The sequence below is a fragment of the Lissotriton vulgaris genome, chromosome 3_1 (assembly GCF_964263255.1).
Source record: "Lissotriton vulgaris chromosome 3_1, aLisVul1.2, whole genome shotgun sequence".
NCBI lineage: Eukaryota > Metazoa > Chordata > Amphibia > Caudata > Salamandridae > Lissotriton > Lissotriton vulgaris.
This window is the reverse complement of record NC_141689.1, coordinates 911,274,485-911,299,132: the sequence shown is the minus strand read 5'-3', so window position 1 is coordinate 911,299,132 and position 24,648 is coordinate 911,274,485. Positions and strand designations below refer to the sequence as shown.

The 24,648-nt window shown below is 49.1% G+C and overlaps 1 protein-coding gene across 1 annotated transcript in view; it reads right to left on the bottom strand.

Moving 5' to 3' along the window:
* SMC5 (structural maintenance of chromosomes 5) overlaps positions 1-24,648 on the bottom strand; it is a 628,567-nt gene that overhangs the window by 313,136 nt on the left and 290,783 nt on the right. Inside the window, exons 13-15 of the mRNA XM_086961254.1 lie at positions 23,944-24,076; positions 5,520-5,693; positions 4,357-4,526 (exon numbers count right to left, since the gene is read on the bottom strand). Of these exons, the coding sequence (XP_086817380.1) occupies positions 4,357-4,526; positions 5,520-5,693; positions 23,944-24,076 (477 nt within the window). The remainder of the gene's footprint in view (positions 1-4,356; positions 4,527-5,519; positions 5,694-23,943; positions 24,077-24,648) is intronic.

Sequence of the window (24,648 nt, the reverse complement as noted above, 5' to 3'; positions counted from 1 at the left end):
TCCCTTGCAAAGGTTTTGTGGATTCCACCAATGCAGAGAGTTGTATGCACGACCGGTTACCAACACTAGGTCTTTCAACTGTCCGTGAGCCTGAGTCCACTGATGTGCTAAGCACTCCTGAAGCGGACGCATGTGTAGTCTTGCGTGCGGGACTATGGAGATGCAGGAGGTCATCATGCCTATCAACTGCATGAACACTCTTGCTGGAAGCGAGTGTTGAGGTCTGAATTTCTGTATCAGCGATTGAATGCTGCTGATCCTCACTGAATTTGGCTGTGTTGTGGCTGCCAGAGTGTTTATGGGCGCAGCCAGATACTGCCGTATGTGGGCGGGCTGCAGGTGGGACTTTGGGTAATTCAGTGAGAATCCCAGATCGTGAAGAAGGTGAATGGTGTGGGACATGTGGGCGGCACACTGCTGGGCTGACTTGGCCTGGATTAGCCAGTCGTCCAGGTAAGGGTAGAAGTGAATGTTTTGTCTCTGTAGGTGCGCCGCCACAGTCGCCAGGCACTTCGTAAACACCCTGGGTGCCGTGGTGACTCCGAAAGGTAGAACCCTGAACTGGTAATGCTTGTTTTGGATGGGGAACCTGAGGTATTTTTTGTGTGACGGGTACAGCGGAATATGAAAATACGCATCCTTCAGATGTAATGTTGCGAGAAAATCCCCCTGACTGAGCAACGGTAGAACTTGCTGCAGTGTTAGCATGTGAAAGTGCTCCGACAGAATGTACTGATTGAGGGGTCTGAGGTCCAGTATGGGTCTTTGGTATCAAGAAGTACAGAGAGTAAACTCCTGTGCCTCTTTCTTTCACAGGCACGAGCTCGATTGCCCCTTTTTGCAGCATGACGAGTACCTCCTGCTGCAATAAGTGGAAATGCTCGTCAGACATAGGACGGTGTCTTGGGGGTATGTTGGGTGGAGTGGATGTTAACTCCAAACAATAACCGTACTGGATAAGCTGTGTGACCCACCGGTCTGTGGTGATGGACTTCCAGACTGGCAGGAACTGTTGAAGTCTCCCCCCGACAGGCGTTGCGTGATTGGGGGCAGTGACAAGGCGTCACTGTTGGTTAGTGGCGGAGGATCTGGAGTTGTTGTTTCCACGACTTCTGCCTTTGGTGCTGTTTCAACGATATCCACCCCGGCTTTGCTTGGTGTATGTTGTCTGCGTGTTGCCTTTATAGTACTGTGTGGTTTGGGAGAGCTGGCCTCTGGAAACACCTCTATTGCTTGAGTGACGAAAATAACCACCCCGGAACTGCTGGGACTGCAGGGCCCCCATGGACTTAGCAGTTTCAGTGTCTTTTTTGATTTTTTCTAAGGTGGTGTCCACCTCAGGGCCAAATAGATGATCAAGGTTTACTGTCTGATTAAGAATGGTGGTTTGTATTTCCGGCTTGAACCCGGAGATTCGAAGCCAGGCGTGTCGTCTCAGCATAACACTAGTGTTAATTGCTCTGGCCGCGGTGTCTGCTGCGTCCAGTGCACATTTGATAGAAGCATTAGATATGAGCTTCCCTTCTTGGATGAGCATCTCAGCTGCCTTTGTATTCATCTGGCAGGTGCTTTAACAGGGTCTCAAGTGTGTCGTAGTGTGCCCTGTCATACCTGGCTAGAAGAGCCTGAGTGTTTGAAATGCGCCAAATATTGGCCACCCTTTTCCCCGATGCCTCAAACACCTTAGATTCTTTATCTGGGGGAGGAGCATCACCAGTCGTTTGTGAATTAGCCCTCTACCGGGCGTTGGAAACAACAAGAGAGTCCAACGGCAACGGTCCCTTGATGTAAGTAGGGTCACTACGTGCCGGTTTATATTTTTTCTCAATCCTGGGGTTTATCACCCTGGTTCTTGTAGGCTCTTTAAAGATTTCCCCAGCATGCTTCAAGACACCCTTCAACATAGGCAGAGTCTTGACAGTCCTCTCAGACAGAAAAGGTGTCAAAAAGAAAGTCTACTTCAATGGGGTCAGCATGGAGCTGAACGTCATGATTTTTTGCTGCCCTTTCAATGAGGGCATTAAATGCAGCTGAATCCTCAGTGGGTGATGTCTTTACCGCATACATTTGAGTGTCCGGGGTAGAGTGAGGGTCACCTGGGTCAGCAGCAGCTGCCCAGGGTTCATTGGTATCATCTGGATCAGTGTTGACAGGATAGCTGAATTCGTCATCGTCATCACCTTCCCCAATGTCCACATCCGAATAAGTAGGTGAGACATCCTGGCCATGCGGAGACCCTGGTTCTACAAGAACGGGCGTCGAAGTAGAGTCCCTCTTCTTCCTCAGTGGAATTTTGTAGGACTCCATTGGCTGTTCCGGGGCTATTTTACGCTTATAAATGGAAAGTCTGCCCGTTTCGGCATCGATAAAGTGTTCCTGTTGCTCTTCCAACGAGGATTGTCGATGCTTTATGGCCGAGCCGCTGTTGCGGCCTTCGGCACCGAAGACGCCTTCTTGGGCACGTCTGTAGTTGTCTTTGGGGCGAAAGCCTTCAGCACCACTTTCAGCGGCAGCGTGAAGTGGATGGGCGTCGACGTCTTCTGCGGTTTGTCGACCGCCTTCGAAGGTGGAGGATCTTTAGGCCCGGCATTCGATGCCTTGTCCCTGATGCGTTTTAGGGAGTCTGCCATCTGCTTTGTGAAGGAGGCAGACGGTTGCGTCGACTCTACGGATTCCTCCGGGGCACCCCCAGACGTGGACTCGTGGCCTTGTACACTCTTGGTCTTGGCCTGTTGACGCGGAGGCTCGAGAACCTTGGGGTCACTGAGTTCTTTGTTGGTGTCGACTGTCTTTGGCGCCGATTTGTTCGGGTCGACCGCCTTGACCTTTGCCTTGGGCGCGGTAGACTTCGCCTCGACGCTCTTGAGCTGTTTTTTCGGGTCGATAACGGCCTTCTGCTTTGTCGGTGCCGACAGATCTGAGGACTTCTAGGCGACCAAAGCAATATGCACTTTTGGTTTCGATGTAGGCACCAGTGCTTTCACTTGTGTCGAGACCGGAGCTTTCACTTTCGGTTTCGATTTTGCAGGTTGCGGCTCCATAGTAATGTCCGAAGCCGAGCCAGAAGGCGGGGCCATAGAACTTATTGGAAGATCTTGGGTAAGGCCAGCTGGCGATCCCTCGACCTGAGCCTTAGGAAGTGATTCGGCCCCAATGTCAGTTTGAGTTAGCTCCTCGCTCGAGCTATCTTCCATGGCCCCGAAGGCCCCGTCGTCGTCTCCTACCTCGTCGATGACTTCTTCCGCCTCGAGTAACTCGACATCCTCATCGTAGTTGGAGTCGACGTCCGACGCGGGATTAGGCAGGTTCTCACGAACTTCCCGGTCAGCTCCTTCATCATCCCCGGCATCGAATATGTCCACAGGCGCCGGTGCAGTCTGCTGGGCCTCCTGGCGCGCAGCGCGTCGATGCTTAAGCGTCTTCTTGGATCGAAAACGGGAACAAGCCATGCAGCTGGCTTTATCATGATCCGGCGACAGACACTTGTTGCACACCGGATGGACGTCGATGTGGGGATACTTTGAGTTGCACACGGGACATCTTTTGAACGGGCTCCGTTCCATGATAGTTTGTCGATAAGGCCTCTGGCGTCGACAGGGCCCTTGGCGTCGAGATGCACGCGCTCTCTGGAAATCCGGCTCCGAAGGGAGCTGGAAGTAATCGGGCACCGAACGCTAGACTATACCGACGAAAAACTAAACGCCTTTTGGCCTTAAGAAACTTTTTATATCGATTCCGACAGAGTGAACCAATATACATCCGAACCCAATGGAGGACAAAAACAATCTGGGGATGGAGTCGATGCCCATGCGCACTGTAGTCCAGGGGAGGAGCCACCTATCTCGTGATACTTCGAAGACTCTTCCAGGACAACAATGTGCAATCATCCGGACCCAACACTAGGCGGCGATCTATGCACAAGATATGAATTCAGCAGCCCACATGCCTCGAACAGATTATTTCACGATTAACAGAGAAAAGAAACAGAAGTGTTCAGTACCTGAATGCACATACAACTATGGCAAAAGCAGGCTTATGAATTGGTTAAAACTATTTTTCAGGAAGGCAGCAGCATGTATCATGCAATATTTACATTCTTAAAAGTCAGCTTTCAATTTAAAAACAAAACCTTTAAAAATACTCAGCTATGTAGACAGGTTAGAAGAGGGTACAATCAACCGTATTTTCTTTTTCATGGGATTCATGCAAATTAATTATGTGACTGTCAAGACAAATCTTTGAATCTATGTACTGTCAAAGAAATATACATTGCCTACACATATGTCTCTCTATCTATCTACATGTTTGGATGAATGTCATCATAAGGATTTCTTAATTTTTAGATTAAATATTCACCTGTCTTGTTTGGTGCTAATCTTTTGCTCCAGTTGTCGCTTTTTTGCTTTTAGGTCATAAAGCTCCTTCTTCCGTTGCCTCAATTCATTATCTTTGCGATCCAATTGTTTCTGTCTTTCTGTCAAGGTGGCAACCGAAGAATCCAGCTGAAGGATCTTTTTATTTATATCCTGAAACATGAAAAGAAACACGAAGAACTGTCTTGATTGAAAATAAAGTGGTGGTGTACCATGCCCCTCTTAAATCTGGAGGTAAGAGGTCAACTCATTAAAGCAGCTATACCAAACCCACCATAACATACGTTGGGCTTCACCATACTAAAGGGGAAGGACTTTACTTCACTAAAAGGACAATTTAATGAGTGAACCTCACCTCTCCGAATATTGACAATTATCTCACAGAGGAGACGGGGGCACTACAGAAACATTCATATCCATCTTTATATAAATAAGGGACTGCATGCTGCATGTCATATGCCTCTAATATGATGGATTCACCCAACCCAAACCCCATCACTGTGTGAGGGTCTTCAGCATAAAAAACATGTGATCCCCTCTTGCAGGGGTTATGGTCGGAGGTTACAGAAGGCATGCACATTTTTGATTGCCTACCTACACTAATTACAAGTACTAAAGTGACCCTGTATATAATTCCAAATGGAAATCTGCAAAGAAAGGGTGCTTAATATTATTCAATTAAACTACAGCATAAAAATGGTTTGCAAAGATGTGAAGGAACATACTGCAGATAGAGTGCTGTTGACAGAAAGCAGCCAAACCGGGGAAGAGGGAGGGAGAGGGGGAGAATGAGAAAGGGAAAGGGAGAGGGAAAGGGAAAAGTCTGTGTGTCAAAGAGACTAATACACAACTCAGTCAGATAGTGGTTATTATAGAAAAGATCTAATATGCAAATAAAATAGAAGAATATATGTGGTGCTTGAAAGAGACTAGTTGTCATTGCTATGGGTTAAAAACTGAATGACACAGAGAATTTAAATTAACTCTTCACAGACAAAGCATTCTTGACCAAAGTAACCCACAACTATAGAATCAAGTGAACCTACAGATATGTTAATAACAAAAAAAAAACAAAAAAAAGCTCATCTAGAGAAGAAGCAATGCTGAGGAACTTTAGATTTCCTCACTGTAAAGCATATTGTCTACCTTGAGCTGGTCTTCAAGTAGCCTTCTTTCATCTGCATCCACAGTGACTGTAAGAAACTGTGCTGTTCTTAGTGACGTATTACTGGAAATAGTCTTGTTTGAATATGCAGAAACTTTGACCGTATATCTTTCTTGTGCTGTGTAGATTTGACGAAGCTTGGTTTCACGTATTACCTAGATGGAAATACAATATCATGTGGTGAAAATGGCAACAAATGGGAAGACAAGTAGCACTTTTCCTTACATGTAATACTAGGACCATAAAAACGTTTGCTACAATTTTATTGCCATATTTACTTTAAATAGTATGGTACTATAAGATTACCATCAGAGTGCAGAAGAGTAAATCAAAAAGCACTCTAAGCACATTTTGCACGTTTGGTCCCGAATGTGTGTCACAATGTGCTCCAATGCAAGATCCGATGGAAGGTCCAGACAATTTAATCCATTTAGCCTACCCAAAAACACATCATATAGCCCTTAGAAAGAGACTCAGATTCTAGATTGGTCATGGCTGCCACTCACCTTGCTGCCATTTTTATTTCACTGCTGGCTACTAAAGTGAGGTAAAATGCTCACTTAATATTTGCATTTTGCACACTGCCCCATGCAAAGAGAAAAATTGAAAGCACATTTTACCACCCTCCTCAATCTCTGGAATTCTCCAATAAGGAGGAAGGTTCCTCTGAAGAAAACCCTATGTTAGATTGTCCCCAATGGTAAGAGTGAGGCTGTTACCATATAGATGTGAGATTATAAAAAGGTAGCTGGGCGATTGTTTTGGTAAACTAGACTGACCAGGCAGGCACATTACCACCATAAAGAACTCTATGCTCTCCTTCTGCCTCGCTATACATGCGAGTATTTCTCATTGTTAGAAACACTCCCCCAGTCTAAGCGTAGTGAGTTGGCAGATAACTACCCAGTTTTTCATTGCCTTCAATTACCTGCCTACAGTGTCGTAAAGTCCCTAAGGTCTGACTTCATTATATGTAAGTCCCGACTACATCTTAGTCTATGGAGGCCGCTATCTTCCTTACACTTAGAGTACGAGTTACTTACCTTCGGTAACGATGTATCTGGTAGAGACGATTCTAGATTCCTTCACGTAGATTTATCCCCAGGCGTGAGACTGGATCCGGAAAACTTTTGCCACAGCATCCCTGCGTGCCGTGGGCGGGGCGACACCACGCGACTCCGCCCAGGTATTGTCCACATACATGACGTCAGCGAGGTCACATAAAACCCATCCCAGCGTGCCTAAGTCCGTTTTCTTTGGAGAAGTTTTCCACACCACAACGCGAAGGCACCAGACAAAAAACTGTGGGAGCTTGGGAACAGTGTGCAAAAGAGTAGAAAAAGGAGAGACAAACGACACCAGAAAGAACAGTGCAACACTGCAGTGTCCTAAGGCAGGGGCAGAGAAAGAACAGAGCAGAACCCTGAGCAGCCACGCTGCCAGCACATAGACAGCCTTTCCCCTGAAACAAGGAACATGCATAAAGCCATGATAAACGTAACAGGCCCACCACACCCATCCAGAAAGAAGGAAGGAAGGCCAGTCCCAAGACAGACAGAAACACAAACCTCCAAGCCACCCCATCATAGAGGGCAACCACACCCCAGGGAAGAAGGGCAAGGCCTAGCCAGATGACCCCTATTCGGAGGAAAGCAGAGGGGCCAGGACCCTCAGCAGCAACAGGAATGGAATGATAGGAAGGACAGAGATTGAAGGGAAAAAAAACCCATAACCTGGAGTAACCAGAGCAGGGGGCACAGAAGCATCGTAACACCAACCTCCATGGAACCAAGAGGAGGAATGGACGGCAATCAGACTGAGCCACCAGTCAGGAGCCAAAGAAGGTACTCACAGGAGACCCAGCCCCCCACCAGGAGGAGAGTACCGAAGACCAACTCAAGGGTCCTCGCAGAACGGGGAGGAAGGGCGGGCCGTGAAGGAATCTGCGGCTAGAATCGTCTCTTTCAGATAAATCATTACCGAAGGTAAGTAGCTCATACATCTGAAAAAGACTACTAGCCGCAGATTCCTTCACATAGAATAGATACCCTAGCAATACACAGGGGGAAGGAGGGTCTGCGAAAGGACCCCACCAGCCCGGATGGAACAAAAGGTCCCACAGGGGACCAGATCTGCAGGCTAGAAGAGAAATTTCATCCCGCCAGGCAAGAGGAACCTTCACAAGGAGAACACCACCTGAAGACTGAAGAGGCCCGTAGCCTCATAGCAGAAGAACCAAGGGCAAGGCCAGAGGGGACGAAGCACCGCAATCCCTCACAAGGCAACAGAGCTTCCATCCAATGCCAGAACAGGAAGAGGAGGAAGAAGCCGAAGAAGTAGCCCAGAGAGCCTAAGGAAAAGAGGGAAGGAAGGCGAACTCCCTCTAGATGGAAGGCAACAGGTCAGCCAGAACAGCGCCAACAGTCATAAGCTGCCAAAAGCAAGAAGAACATCCCAAGGAAACAGAAAGACCAGGCAATCTACGCCTGACAAAGGAGCACTCAGAATCACCCAAGCCCTCAGGACAGGGGCAGGAAGGTGAGAAAATGCCCGACCCCAACACTATGAGGGGCCGCGCACACAACCTCAAGAAGCAAAAGCAACTTACAGAAACGCCATGGAGAACCGGCACCCGAAGGTGACCAGAGCTCCCTAGCCGAGCGCAAGCTATATAACAGCTACCACTACCCCAAATAGGGTACGTTAAGTGCCAAGATATGGGAACCCTCTTTGTTGAGTGAGTGGGCGGTGGCAGAGCCGGTACACTGCTGGCACACTGCATCTCCTTGATGTGTTTATAATTTTAATCTGAATTGCATTTTTAACAAAAGGAAAACGTACTTGGGGGCTTATGCTCGCGGCTCCTTTCGCTTATTTTTTTAAGTTGGGGGTTCCATTGAGTACTCCTGTGGCCTGTGCTCAATCTTCCCTCCTTCCCGCCCGGTCAGACGCGGCGATTAGCGCAGTTGCGCGGAGGGCGAGGAAGGGAGAGCCAAGGCACTTCTGGTGGGCCAGTTAGCGGTCTAGTGGCTAAAGGAGAACAGGGATAAAGGTCACATGCAAAAGCAGCCGCGCAAAGGCAAGCACTTCTGCGCCAGTCCGCGCCGTAAGGGGACCGGGGCCAGAACCCCTGGCCACACAGGGGTAAGAATCCAGCTGAATTTGGCAATTACACGATATACGCCCCATTATAGCTAGTGCGTGTAGACACAGCAGGACGGCTGACCAGGATGGTGGTTGTAAGTACTGCTCGTTTAGCTAGAATACTGTAAGAAAGTTGCAGCCAGGGAGCTTAGGGCTGCACTGTGGTTTGCTGAATTGCAGATCTCTTTTCAAGCACAAACTGGACATCTTTGACCTACATGCTGATGGGAAGTTCGATCTTTTGTTTCTCACGGAGACGTGGTTATACTCTGATTTTGAGCCAGAAATCCTAGAGGCATTACCTTCTGGGACAAATGCTAACTAGGATTGATAGGGTGACAGGTCCAATGCTCTCTTGAACCTATCACTATAGCAGATAGTGAGGTGGGCTCATTCAAGATTAGGGTCAGCCGGGGGAGGAGCCAAGCAGGCATTCGAAGTGGCCGCATAGTCGCTCGGCTCCGCGAGCCCTTTCGCCCCACACGTCTGTCGAATATCCTGACCCACGGAGGCATACCTTGATAAAGGGAAGAAAACGTGCACCTACCTTTGCTTCCGGAGCTCCTGCGTGCCGCCGATCCTGGGAATTTTCCCCGACTGCTCTGCGGCCCATGCGATGGTGAGACCGGGGCGTTGATTAGGCAGGGCCTACGGCCGCAGCTGCAGCACCAACGGCCGTTGATGGCGGTGGAGAGCCTGCCGGTGGGGGCCGATGATATGAAGGACCGCTGCCAGCGGTGAAGACCCGACCCGCTTGTCGGGGACCCTTGAGGGGCAGCGTGGCAGCCCAGGATTGAGGGGGGCGCTTGCCTCCTGCCCCCTCTCTAAATTTTGTTGCCAGGGCATAGCCAAAGATTGCCCCCGACATAGGCGGGCGAATCCCGGGACCCTGCGGGACTTTAGCCTTTTTGGTGGCTCTCCTTTCTGGACCCTGCCCCACAGTTCGTTTGCCCTGGGGATGCATCCTGCGGTGCCCTCACAGTAAGGCCTGATCACTGAATATGGTGAAGAGGGACGGGCCGACTGGATTAAGATGGCGGCCGGTGCCCCTCTCTGCGGTCCACGTCCATGTTGGGCGGCTGTTGCAAGGAAGGGGCCGGGATGCCCGCAACGCATGACGGAGTTCACATCCTGGGACGTGTTGGCTGCCCTAACAGTTTTGCACGAGACTATTGATCGCCACGCCCGAGACCTGGGTGCAAGGATGGACGCCATTGCTGTTTCGCCATCTATGGCGGCCACGGTCCTATTCCAGGGGTCGGCCGATGGACTTGCTGCTGTATCCGTGGAGGAGGTTTCGGATCCTCGGGGGCACCTTGGGTCACTTGAAGACCGGGCTCCCGTGCCCGCACGGACTGTCTTGGTTGCTCGTATGGAGGTATCCCTGGGACACATGTCCAGCTGGTGGCTGGGGGTGGAGCGCTGTTTTCCTTCTTGGACTGGCCTGGTTGTGTCGTGGTGGTGGCCAAACTATTTGTCTCTCCTCTCCTGGATGATGTTATCATTTGCCAGCTTTGGGAGGTTCATGGGACCGGCGTTGTTGTTGCCTGATCTTCGCTCTCAATATTTGGACAGATTTGGATTACTATGCTCTTTTATGGCTTCGCCCCGTCTGGGCTCATCCATGCTGTTTGGACCCTCAGGACTGTGCTTTACATTGCTTAACGAGAGGACTTCGGGCGGTACTACCGCCAAACGGGGTCAGGGATGAGGTGGTTTACAATCTATCTGCTTTATTGCTGACAGACGGTGCAGTGGGTAACTTTGATCGATATTTCACTGTTTTTGTACTCGGGATGTGTTATTCTTCCTTATGGTATTGTTTCCTACTTGTGATTTCCGAAGTGTAGGGGTAAAGGGCGGGGCCGGGCGGCGAGATGAGGGCCCTCCTCCGTTTATTTTCTCTTCCTTCCTTTTTTTCCTTTTCCCTATCTTTCTATATTTCGGGTTCTATTAGGGCGACAGGCACGCGGCTGGGAGGTAGGCCATGACCTTCTGCGGGTGTGCAGGGTGGGGGGTTGCGGGATGGGTGTTAGTTTAGTATTTCCTTTGTTTCCATGGCCCTTAGTCTTTTTCCTTTTTCTATAGTGTCGTCTTCACTCACGGTTCCTGTAACGTGTATTGTTTGAAGAGGTGGGGTTAGGTTTGCAATCCATTGGATTTGTGCCTACGTTTCTCCTGATTTGTGTGCCTTTCCCCACTACTTCGTTTGTATTTATACTATTGTTGACATCCTGATTGCGTGCTGTGTTGCAGGACCATATGTGATTGTATGGCACTTTCTCAGTTCTTATAAATTTAAAAATGAACCTCAGTAATCCTGATTTCGGACCTGATCATTTGTCCACGAGTTGTCTCCTGGTCTACGTATCGCCCTGGCTTTTGAACTGTTCTGACTTTCCGCATTGATTGCTACGTTTTTACTCTGCTTCGCGGCCGGCCGAGAAGGTTGTAGGCCCGTACCTGTAATTGATTGCAAGACTAATAAAGGTTTTCAAAAAAAAAAAAAAAAAGACTAGGGTCAGTACTAACCTTACGGTGCAGGGGCTCTTGGTTTATAGACCACCTGGCCCAGAAACATGGTTTGGGCCCAGTTTGCTGGAGGGGATTACGCACCTAGCCCTACGAAATGACAAACTTTTACTGCTGGGTGATCTCAATTTCCATCAGGAGGACCCTCTGAATAGGGGGGCTACTGACCTTTGCCAGGAAATTCAGACGCTACAGCTATGTCTGAAATCTTATGCGCCTACCCATCAGCATGGCCACTTATTGGATCCTGTGTTTGCCAATTGGGAGGGTGTAGAAATTACCACCCCCTTCCTGTCCTTTGGTCAAACCACTTTCCGGTCCCCTTTATGGTGAATGTCTTAAAACCAAGAGTCCATGATCAACCCTCGTTGAACTGCCCTTGTCGTAAGTGGGCAGGTTTCTCACGGAACGAGTTTAACAAAGCCCTGGCCCTAGGTGGGTCCCCGGGGGGGCACTGACATTGAAAATGCTTGCCTCAATTTAGAGAGGCATATAACAGAAGCATTAGATAGTGTGGCCCGCTGCTACCTAATAAAATCTTGGGCAGGGCACAGAAATCAGCACCTTGGTTTAACTCTGATTTACGTCTGGCTAAAACAGAGTGTAAGCGCCTTGAGAGGCAATGGAGAAAGGGTTTTTCAAGTCAAGACAAATTGGAATATCTTGAAAAATGTAAAAAGTATCATGGGCTTATTAGACGGGCCAAGGCCGCGCACTATGTGGACAGAATTGGAGCAGCAGGAAACTCCACCAAAGAACTATTTAAGCTCTATAAGGAGATCTCCTCCTTGGCAGCGTCAGTCGCTCCAATGGAGGGCTCGGTAGAATCATGTAACCGTATTGCAGCTTTTTTCTCAGAGAAAGTGGAGAAAATCTATTCCTCCTTTCCTGGGACTGTAAAGACGGGTACAGAATTTGTGGAGCAGATTGAAGGAGCCGGGGAAAGTAGGAGGTTGGATAGTTTCACCATCCCTCCCCCCGAGCTGCTTAGTAGAATCTGTGTAAGCATTAAGTCTGGCTCGCCCAGAGATCCTGCTTCACCTAAACTGCTTGGCAAGAGTATTGCCATCCTTGAGCCATACACAAGATATCTCCTGGAGTTATCTTTTAGAACCTATACGGTGCCTGATAGTTGGAAGAATGCAATTGTTCTTCCACTACAGAAGAAACAGAATATCAGCCCCGATAAGCTTGACAATTTACGACCTATCTCGCTGTTGCCGTATCTGGCTAAAGTGGCAGAGAAGGTAGTAAACCGCCGACGATACCCAGCTGGTGTTCTCACTATCGCAGGCACCGGATTCAGCAGCTTCCAAATTCAGGGCATGCAGGCAGGAGCTTGCCTCCAGGATGGCAAATAACTGCCTGAAACTTAATGGAGCTAAAACCGAAGTGCTTGTGGTAGGAGGTGGTCCGTCAGTGTGGTCATCAGCGTGGTGGCCTTTAAGCCTGGGCTCAATTCCTATACTGTGCTCCCAGGCAAAGAACCTGGGTGTACGGTTGGATTCTAACCTTACATTTGAACCGCACACTAGACGTGTAGTGGGGACGTGTTTTGGAGTCCTTAAGAGCCTACGGAAAACCATGGATCTCCTCCCTATAAAGGCCAGGAAGACGCTGGTGCATGCACTTGTTACTTCTCGTTTAGATTATGGCAATACACTTTATCTGGGCGCCATTGCTAAATGTTTAAACAGACTTTAGGTGCTGCAGATTGCAGCGGCACGGCTGGTCCTCGTGCAACCCAGGAGGGCTGCCTCCAAAAGAGCCTTGAGCACCATTGGCTTCCTGTTAGGAAGAGAGTGATGTTCAAGGCTCTATGCACGTGACATCACATTATCCAGAGCACTGGCCCTGTGTACCTGCGGAGTCTCCTTACCTCCTATACGCCTGCACAGCCTCTTAGATCTAGTGGAACTGGCCTGCTATTAGTCCCTAAAGTTAAGAAGACCAGGATGGGTGGTAGGTCCTTCCGGCTTTTGGCGGCCCAGAGTTGGAATAAACTTCCTCTTAACCACCGGTTGGAGTCATCTGAGATGAAGTTTAGGAAGGATCTCAAAACTTACCTGTTCTCACATTAATAGTTATGCTCTGACGTCGTCCTAGGTTTTGTGGCTCTGCCTCTCCCACTTATACTAGCGCGAGGACACGCCGATTTGGCGTAACCAGGCGCTTTATAAAATTCCTTATTATTATTATTAAATATTATCATTATTATTATTATTAGAAGAACTTCCACAGCAGAGGAAAAAACAAAAGGACCACGAGAACAAAACACCCCGCAGAGGGCTTGACAAGCAGCCCAAGCAAAGCAGAAGTCCTAATCTCAGGGCTGAGTCTGCGCAACCACTCCAGCAAACACACACATACAGGCAACAAAAGGGCCGTCCAGCAGCCAACAATGTCATAATCCCAAAGAGGACTCAATGGCCAGAAAGCACACTCCACAGTCAGAACAAGCGGGCTAAGAAGGCCCAGACCCAGCCCAACTCAGCAGTCACTGAGAAGGGGAAGGAGGAGGATAAGGTGGAATGGAATGGAATTGGATTTGTAAAGCGCATGGCTACCTGTGGCCTGCCAGGAACCTTTGGATGACGGAGTCAGCCGGGCAATGGAACAGCAGGATGCCGTCAAACGGAAGAAAAATGAGCCGCTCCCGAATATTTTCAGGGAACACGCCGTCCCAAAGCCAAGACTGAGGAAGCCGTGGCCCGGCTGAGCACCTCTGAGATGTCTAGAGTGGAGCGGAGAATAAACGCTGCTAGATCCCGGCCATCCACAGCATGATGCAGTAAGTCCACCTGGACCGTCTCTTGGGAGGTTGCGTATCCCAGAGACTCAGCCGAGTCCCACACACAAGAGGAGGCACTAGCTAAAACCCTCAAGGTGTTAAGGGCCCGCAGGGCAGCGCTGGTCGAGGCGAACATGTTGCGCCCCCAAGAATCCAGCCAGCAGTCCTCCCGGGACGGCAGAGTCAATAGTGGGGCAGTGAGGGAAAGGCGGTCCTCAAAAGTGGACTGGCAGCAGAGGGGTGGAAGGAAAGGCACGCCAGGTCACGCGGCGCCAGAAGATGCCCGTGCAGAAGGTAGTGAGGCACCGGATCCCCTCAGGCGGGACGCCTTCAAGGGCTTGTCGGGGAGGAAAGGAGCAAACCCTCGAAGGGAAGTAAGATCTCCCTCCCACCAGAGCCCTGGGGGAGAACCTCCAAAAGATGGTCCGCCGGAAAGTGAGCAACTGGGTCACCCATGCGCAAAATGCCCACGGCCGTGCACACCGCATGAGCAAAGGCCACACCCGCCTCCGTAGGGCCCTGCGGTGGAGAAAGCAGCTCCTCCGTGGGCAACTGCTGCAAACTAAGGTTGCCATCCCCGAAGCCAAGCGGGACGGGAAAGGGGCAGACCTGGAAGTCAGAAGGAGCTGAAGAATGAGGGACCTGCCGCTCTTCCGACGAACACCTCTGCCTCAGGAAAGGCGGGGAGACGCCCTTAGACGATGCCAGTGAAAGATAGACCATGCATTGACCAGTCTCCGGGGAGGATGATACCAATATACAGCCTGCCTCCGGAGAAGACGGAGCGTCCAAAGATGAATCCGCAGCACGACTCCTGCGCGGAGCCGTAGAGTCCACCGCCTCAGGCAGAACTTCAGCACCACCCAGCGTCTCCGGACAAGGTTTCTCCCAGTCACACCGCATCGGGGACCGGAGTGGAGCTGGAGCCGAACTGGCCTCGGGGCGGCGCAGGAGCGACGCCGACTCGACCCCCGCCGAGGCAGCCGCCTGGGCGGAGGAACGGAAAGGGCCTGGGGAGTGACACTAAGCCTTCCGCCAGCCGCGGCCCAGAATGTGGCGGAAATCGTCAGGCAACCCATGTGGCTGTGCCAGGGACGATTCAACCTCCGACTTACCCTCCGACGAGGCAGCCGCCCGTGGGGAGGGACAAGAGGGTCCCGAACAAGGACGAGGGGTCCCCCCCAGCCACGACCCGGAGCAGGATGAGGAGGGTCCACCGACCCCTGTGGCTCTGCACGGGCCAGCCGTTGCCGGCGCCATAGCGGCGTCATCTCGGCCTTAGACAGGACCACCTTGTCAAAGGACCGAGAGGGGCTCGGGGATGCGACCCGAGCCCCAGCGACCTACCTCAACACCACAGGGACTCCCGCGGGAGTATGCGGCGAGGCAGAGATGCCGTGGTCTTAAGGAGGTGCCCCAGAGAAGCCGCACCCCAACAGCACCATATCCTTCAAGCCTGGATCCGAACCAGTCGGCGCTGGGGCCGAAGTCGCCTCGGCAGAGAGGGCAAGGGTATGGATAAATAAAATCTCTTGGCAAAGAGGAGCAGATACAGGATCAACCTGTTGGGCGCTACACCATGCCACAAACTTGCTCCAATGGCTGGTGTATACCATCTTGGTGGAGGGACGGCAAACTGCCAAATTAACATTACAGACTATGGGGGGGGTCGAACCTGTAAACTGTCTCACCTTAACCTCCACGCATGAAGGTGGAGCGTTGACAGGTTCTAATGAAGGACACTACCTTGCTGCTGCAACAGAAGATTCTCCCGAAGAGGAAGCCTGACCAGAGGACTGATGGACATGCTCGGGATAGCTGATTCTCTGAGGCCAAGATGAAGTTTCAAGGATGACTTGATCCCAGTCGTTACTGACCTTCTTGAGAACCCTGGTGAGGAGTGGTACGGGCGGAAAGGCGTACAGAAGACTGAAACACCACTTGACACAAGAAAAGCGTCTCCGCGTAAGAGCTGCCTTGGACAATCCAGCATGCAGAACTGTTGACACTGCACTTTCTCGACCGTGGTGAAGAAATCTAACTAAGGCTCTCCCCTCACTGTTGAAAGAGGCCTAGCACCACCGCCGGAGGGGAGACGATATTCATGACACCTCAGGCATCTTCAGATGAGTTTGTCTGTTCTTACATTCAGAGAGTACACCAGGTGTTGAACCACCAGGGAAATGGCCTTAAGTTCCAGCCATGTCCATAGAAGCAGAGCCTCTTGACAAAGGATCCACGACCTCACCCTGCTCGGTTTGTTTCAGTACCACATGGCAGTGGTGTTGTCCGTTAACACCGGCACTAGCCTTCCCTTGATGGATAATAGGAAGGCTTTTAATGCTAGTCAGATCCCTTGGAGCTCCAGCAAGTTGATCTGGAGTCCTTAATCCACCAGAGACTAGAATCTTCAAATCTCCACCTCTCCCAGATGGCTGTCCCCGCCCAGGAGAAATGAGTCTGTCACTACTGTTAGACCTGGTTGGCAAAGGGAGAGGGGACAGACCCCAAACATGGTTCTTCAGCCACCATTGCAGGTCTTTAGTAGTGCCTTCCGAGATCTGGACCATGTCGAACAGATTCCACTGATGCTGCGCCGACTGGAACTTCAGGTCCTACTGCAGAACCCGCATATGCCATCGAGCACGCATCACAAGAAGGATGCAGGAGGCCATGAGGCCCAGCAGCCTCAGAGTCAGTCTCACTGAAATCTAGGACACTGGATGAAACATCTGTATTATAGCCTCAATATCCTTGACTAGCTGCTCGCAAGGATAAACCCGAAACTGCACTGCGCCCAGAACAGAAAGGGAACATCTGGGAGGGCATAAGGTGTGACTTTGTCCGGTTGATTGGGAACTCCAGTGAGTGCAGGAGGTCCACCATAGTCTTTAGGTGGGAGACGACCACCTGGGGCAAGCCCGCCTTCAATAGTCAGTCATCGAGGCAGGAAAAACTGGAAACCTTGATCTCCACATATGAGCTGCAACCACAACCATCACCTTGGTGAACACCCGAAGAGCCCTAGCAAGGCGAAAAGGGAGCATGTCAAACTGAACGTTCCCGTGGCCCACTGTGAACTGCAGGTAACGTCTGTGAGCAGGCAGGATGGGAATATGGAAGCTTGTGTCATGCAAGTTCAGAACTACCATCCAGTCTTCCAGGTCCAGGTCCAGACAGAACTTGGGTGAGCATGGATTTTGAATTTCTCCTTTTTCAGGAAGAAATTAAGAGGCCGCAGGTCTAGGTTAGTACAAAGGTCTCTATCCTTCTTCGGCACCAGAAAGTAGCTGGTATAACAACCATGATCAACTTCTGATGCCAGCACCCTCTTTAAGGCTCTCTAGGTGAATAAAGCCACCACTTCCTGGTGGAGTAATGAGAGGTGATCCTACATATACCTGTTGTAAGTGGGTGGTATGGGTGGAGGGGCAAATAGCCCTTTGGAAAATATGGAGAACCCAGTGGTCAGATGTTATCGCTCTCCAGTGTGGCAGGTTATGGTGTAACCTGCCAGGATGGTCTGAGGGCAAACTAAAGAGACTTGGAGGCCACCGAGGGAGGGTGGGGGCAGTGGACTGGCACGACCTCTGGCTACCTAACAACGGGGACTGTGGATACCGTGTGCCCAGACATGTACGGGCTCGGAAGCTTGCATGTCGAGGGGGCTGGGGGGTCAGAGGCACAGCTGGAAGTCCCTTCTGTGGCCACAAAAGGAGCGTAAGGAGGGCAGGGGTTGGCAAGGGCCCACAGAAGGGCCCAAGGACCTGGTAAGTCTGCATTGTCTCCGAAGAGACTGAAGCCATCGAAGGGCATGTCCATGAGCACGGCTTGGACATCCCCCAAAAAGCTAGCGCATAGAGGACACCAACGATTAAACCGCTCTGCCTGGCAAGTCGGTCAGATCTAGGCCTTGGCGGAATTCTACAAAACTCTGCCACGCTATACGGAGTTCCGCAAGCGGAAGAGTGGGTTTGGTCGTGCCTGTTCATGTTGATTTTCAGTGCCAGGTGTTTGTCATGCACTGCACAGTCAACACGTACTGCACCATGCGTAACACAAGCGGGCGCTGCCTCTTTTATGCTGCTTGAGTAGATTTTCTACTCTAGCAGCAGCTTTCTCAATGCGAACGGAAGGTTTCTCGACTTGAGTGGTCATGACCACCCACGTTGAGAAATCTCACTGGAGCGTGGATTTTTCTTGCAAGCCAACTTGACATTTGCGGGCGAAGCAAAGAAAAATCTCGCTGGGAGGTGGATTTTCTATGCTGGCGCTCACCAACTTGACGGTGGCAAGCGTGAGAGAGGAAAAAAATGAGTTTTTTTTTTAATCCGCGTGTTCCGTGGAGTGCGGAAAACTTCGCAAACTCCACAAACGGAGTTCATTGCCCAGGCTTAGTCGTATTAAGTCCTCAACGTATGGTGAACTTAGCCGCATCTCTCCCATCAGCCATAGCCTGGGAGCATATTGCCAGGCCCTCTTCCGAGTCACAGAATGAATGGGAGTATCGGCCCAAATGGCATGTGGTATTCACCAACAGCAGTGCCAAACTGGTGGAAGAAAACATCTTCCCCAAGGTATCCAGCCTTTTGGGATTCCCTATCAGGTGGAGCTGTCCAGAATGCACAGGGATTTAGTTTGGAAGTGGAGTCTTGGACCATGAACTTGTCCGGGGTGTGGTGCTGGGTAAGGAAACTGGGGTCTCCTGGGCTGTGGCGATGGCGGGAGGCTATTGTCCTACTCACCAGAGGCCCAGCGATCCATTAGGGATTCATTAAATGGAAGAAGCAGTTCGGATGGGGTCACTCCAGAGTGAACCACCTCTTTCAAGACATTGGGCCCGATTCACAGAACTAACTTAAGACAAAATCTTAAACTTACTACCATTTTGGTATTCACAGAAGGCACTTACTCATTTTGTTATTCAAAGAACTTAGGAGTCCTAACTTTAGGAATCCTAAATGCCTTCTGTGAATACCGAAAGACTTAAAGTTAGGATTTTTCTCAGTTTAGGGGTAGTACAGTTAGTAGTCCTAACTTTACTGAGTAAGTGCCTTCTGTGAATCGGGCCCACTGTCTTGACAGCCACAGAGGGCAGCTGAAGGTTTAGGACCTTGGCCATCCTTCTCACCAACATAGAGAATGAGGCTCCCTCCTCTGTAGGAGGAGAGACCAAGGCAGTTTCTGTAAAGGTGTCCAGTCCAGTGGTTCCAGCCAGATCGTCACATCAGGTGTCTTCAGTGACATCTAGGGGCTAATTTTCCTCAGAGTCCAGTAGCCTCTCCCGTTCATCCCCAAGTCCGAGCCCGTAGGAATAGGGCACAGTTTAGGAGGTCTCTCGGCACTGGAGTCATAGAACGCCCAGTCAGCTCTGTGTAAGAGTCCAGGATGAGAATGGGAACAGTGGTGGCTGGATTGGAACAGTCCACATCCGTCCATGTATTCAAGGGGACCGACTGGCGCAGATGGCGGACCTGTCGGCAGAAGACCGGTTCGAGGCCATGCCAGCTAGGGCATGCCACCCAAATCTGAGGTGTATGGCTTCATACAGCTCATAGAATTTCGCGAGGATGGCTCTGGCGCCAGGAAACTCCGGGAGGCGTGGAGACGGCCCTAGCTCAGACTCAACTGCAGACCAAGGCCTAGAATACGGACGTTCCCTCGTTTCTTCGGATGACTTCGACAGGTGGGGCAAAGTCAAAACCTCTGACTTTTTGCGATTGTTGGACTTACTCGAATGCCCGGACGACTTAGAGTGCGAAGCCGAGAGCTTGAGTGACTTAGCAACTGATCCCGGGACCTTCCTTTTGACTGGGAACAAGATCGTGGTGGTGGCTCAAGTCGTGCGGCAAGTAGCCTGCTGGGCCAAGGCCTTGGGGTTGCAATGCGTGACAATCGATGCAGGTCTTGCGTCGTGCTCACGCTCTTAGCACCAGAGGCAGATGAGGTGTGGATCCATCACTGACATTTGCTGAGGACTGGAGCCACAGGGCTTAAAGCAAACCTTCCTCGCAAATATCCCTGCTGCACCAGGAGACAATGTCTCATAAAAATTTGTCAAAAGGGTTGAAAAAATGTAGGTCAAAAAGTGACTGGGGACCTCTTCTTTGGACACGCACTGACTGACGTGGAAAGAATAAATTGACATCAGTATGCTGGGGTGGCACCCATATAGGCACGTCACTTCTGGCACAGACGACACCATGCAGAGCAGAATGATGACACCTACAGGTGCGCAGGGTTACCGCTCACAAAATAATTTCCAGATCCAGTCTGATGCCTGGGGATAATTCTATGGTAAAAATTCTGTGGCTAGAAGTTTCAGATATAAAATCAAATTCAATTATTGGACGTAAAAAAATACAGCTAAAAAAGTATGACTTGTTTTTGTATTATTTCCAGGAAAGTGATTTTACTTCCCAATTTTTAACATTTATTTATTTATTTATTTTTAATATTTGTAAAGCGCTACATATACCCGTAGGCGTCTTGGCGCTAAAAACCAATATTAACTAAGGAAATGTGAGGGGGTAAGCCAGTTAAGTGAACAGATGTGAGGGAGGAAAAGAAAAGAGATTAATGAGAGAACAGCCAGGTTTTCAAGAGTTTACGGAACTGAAGCAGTGTAAAACTTTGTCTGATGTTAAGGGGCAAGGTGTTCCAGAGTCTGGGGGCCGCCACCAAAAAGCGTCGGTCACCCCAGGTAACTGTTTTGGTGCGAGGGACGACCAGTTGGCTAAGAGTGGCTGATCGTAAAGCTCTTGTGGGTTTGTAAGATTGTAATTGGTCTCTTAGAAAATATGGTCCTTGATTATTGATTGTTTTAAATACTATGCAAAGTGATTTGAAATGAATTCTTTTTTGCACAGTAAGCCAATGAAGATCTTTTATGTTTTTGGAAATGGGTTCAAACTTTGTTTTGCCGGTAAGAAGGCGAGCTGCCGCATTTTGTATTGTTTGAAGTTTTGCAATTACTCTGGTTTGAGCATTGAGGAATAGCCCATTGCAATAGTCCAGGGATGAGAGGACAAGGGCAGAAACCAATGTCTTAATGGCAGAGTCAGGGAGAAAAGGGCGTATTTTCTGGATCATTTTTAACTTCAGGTGTGCTGTTGATACTGTTTTGGTGGCGTGGTTCATTAAATTTAGTCCATCATCAAAGATGACACCGAGGTTCCTAACCTTCGAGGTGGGCGTAGGAGGAGTACCGAAGGTCTCTGGCCACCAACAGGTGGACCAAGCTGGCGAGAGTGGACCAAAGATGAGTACCTCGGTTTTTTCCGAGTTTAGCTTTAGGCAATTTGTAGCCATCCAGTCTCCTATATCTAGGAGCCCTTTCTTAAATTTTTCAGCTACTTGCTCTCCGTCGCCTTTAATCGCCAACACTAGTTGGGTGTCGTCGGCGTAAGAGGTTAGGCTCATCCCGTGTGCTTTGATGGTCTTAGCAAGGTCCGACACATAGATGTTGAAAAGTGTCGGACTCAGGGATGAGCCTTGAGGAACTCCGCAGGGAGCAGAGAGTTGAGCAGATTGAAAGGGTCCGAGAATGACAGTCTGAGTTTTTTTGGCTAGGAAGGACGCTATTAGGTTTTTGGCGGTGTGGCAGATGCCAAGTCCTTGGACACGGTCGACCAAGGTGTTGTGGTCGACCGTGTCAAAAGCCGCTGATAAATCTAGCAGAACCAGTATGGCAGTGCCACCCTGGTCCCTGATGACCCTGATATCGTCAGCGGCTTTGATCAAGGCTGTCTCTGTCCCGTGATGTTTTCTAAACCCAAACTGCGTGTTGTCGAGAAGCTGATGTTTTTCAATAAACTCGGAAATCTGGGTATTCATGATTTTTTCAATCATCTTTGCCATGAAGGGTAGACTAGCAATTGGTCGATAGTTTTTCAACTCACTTTTGTCCAGTGATGGTTTTTTTAGCAGAGGTTTTAGTAAAGTGTTTTTGAGAGGGTCCGGATAATTGCCTGACAGCAATATTAAATTGCAAACCTGTGTGAGTGCCGGTATGATGGCATCCATTACTGGTCTGAATACAGATAAAGGGCAGGGGTCCAGGGGTGAACCTGATTTAATGGTAGATAATGTCTTTTTTATTTGGTCCGGGGTGACTGGTTGGAAGCAAAGGAACGTGTTAGCTGGAGGGAGAGAGGTAGATGAGATTGAACCCGGAGGTGATTTAGAAGAGAACGCCTGGTAGATATCATCTACTTTGGTGTAGAAAAAAGAGGCAAGAGAGTCACACAAAAATTGTGACGGGGGGGGGGGGGAGTGAGGTCTGGGGAGTTGCCTGATAATGCTTTAGTGATTAAGAATAGTTGTTTGCTGGAGTTCTTAGTTTTCTCGATTTGATCACTGTAGTATTCTTTTTTTGCTTCCGCTATCATGTTTTTGTATAGTGCTAAGGATTCCTTATAGACAGATTTACTACTAGTATCATAGTCTTTTCTCCAAGTTCTTTCCTTGCTACGATTTGTCTGTTTTTGCGTCCTTAGTTTGTCATTGTACCAAGGTGCGGTGGGTTTAGCTCTGTTACTAGAGTGTTCTTTAGAAGGGGCTGATTGGTGTGTTGCCTGGCCCATCCAGTCGTATAATTGCTGGAGCGCTAAATTGGGGTCTGAAGCAAACACTGGGTGGGTTTGTTCTAGTATGAGCTTCAAATCTTCGTGATTTATATTTTTCCAATCTTTAAAAGATTGTTTAGGTATAGGTTGAGGATTGTTATTACAGTGATTATTGGTGGCTATATTTGCAAAAATTGCAAAGTGGTCGGTCCAAGGCATGGGCAGGATATTGGTGATTTTCAGTCCTTCTAGGTTAGAAAAAATGGGGTCTAAAATGTGGCCTGCTTGATGGGTGGAGGATGTGACAAGTTGTTTTAGCCCTAGAGTACCTAGATCAGCAATGAGGGCGGCAGAATCAGTAAGGTGACCTAGGTCTAGGTGAAAGTTCAGGTCACCTAGAACCGTGAAGCTACTTTCTGTGGCTACAGATTCCATCATGGTGTTTATGTTGGACAGGAAGGTCGTCTTTGATCCTGGAGGACGATATATTAGTATACCCTTGAAATTAAACAGGGGGGAAATGTTGATAGCAAATTGCATGGCCTCACAGGAAGTTGATGGAATAGATGTCGTTCTGACAGGATATGAATCTCTGGCAATTATGGCCAGCCCACCCCCTCTTTGTTTAGGCCTGTCCTGACAGTAGGCTTTAAATCCCTCTGGAACGGCGATGACCAAATCTGGCTGTGAAGTATTATCTGTCCATGTTTCGGTAATAAACAATATATCGAGTTTAAAATCAGTTGTCAGATCAAATATTTCCTGCCTATGCTTACCGAGTGAGCGAGCATTTATAAGGGCTATGGAAGTGGCAGCACCTACAACATCTTTGGTTGAAGAGCCGTTAGTTTGCCGGTGGTAGAAGAAACGCCCCTTAAGTAATCTAAGAGGGCGGGAGCGCTGGATAGACTGGAGCGCAGCCCTTCCCTCCTCAAGATGGCGGGTGAGGTAGAAGTCACGTGACCGCGACCGAGAGGGCAGCGCTGTTGGGGGTGAAAGCTGCAGTTGCGCTTTGCAGCGCGCGATGATTTGTAGAAGGTAAGCGCCAAGGTTTAACCACCCAAAATGTATTTAAAAATACATCGAACTAATCATTGCCCTATGCACAGACAATATCAGCTGGTACAAGTGCAGGTACAAGTTTTAAAAATAAAGGATAGAGAGAGAATCCCCCGGCTTCCGCCTCAGGGGAGAGCAGTATTAAAATAAAGGTTTTTTAGGGAGAAAAGTCTCAATGTTCAAAACCCTACGTAAAGCCCTTTCCATTACTGCAGAAAACACATTCAGGATGGTAACTGCTTCGCAGTTTTGGAATGTATCATTTCATTCTTCCACTGGCAATGAACATATTTGGCGTCGAAAATGTCTTACCGTTTCTATCATAGAGCGTGTCTTTTCCGTTCCCACAGGGACTTCATGAACATGGTACTGAAAACAGAGATAACTCATCACAGGCTGTGGTGCGTCAAATAATTCTCTTAAATAAGAGAAAAATCCATAATGTCTGTGTGGAATGAAAAGGGAAGCAGTTACATGATATTGTCTGTATTGCAGGTTAAAAACATTTAATTAGAACAAAGAATAGAAGTATGAACTGAAATACGTTAAAGGCAAATATCTATCTTAACATTGCTACCAGGAAAGGAATACTGTTTGGGAGGGTAATAAGTCACTGGATGCGATAACCATACAACAACAGTTGAGACTGCACAATAGGAATAAATGACTTTGGCTGTACATGCGCCTTCTGTTCAAAACCATTTTTACTGGTTGCACAGCCAAAGCCAGAACATACAATGTATCCAAGAAGACTTATGAAAAATGTTCAAGGAAATAAACAAATACCAGAAATAAGTTGAGCAAAGATACATTTTATGGCTAATGCTCAAGTTCCAATGCAGATTCTTCATAGTTGGAAAGATAAGCCAAGCAGAAAAAAAAGAAGGCGTATATAGGAAAAAGTATAAAGTTGGAAGCAAATTTGTGTTATAGAGCAAGGTTTTTAGGTATAGGCTTAGGCTTTATTGGCTGGTGAAAGTATCTAATGTTGACGGAGTAGAAGCTGGGTTGCTAATA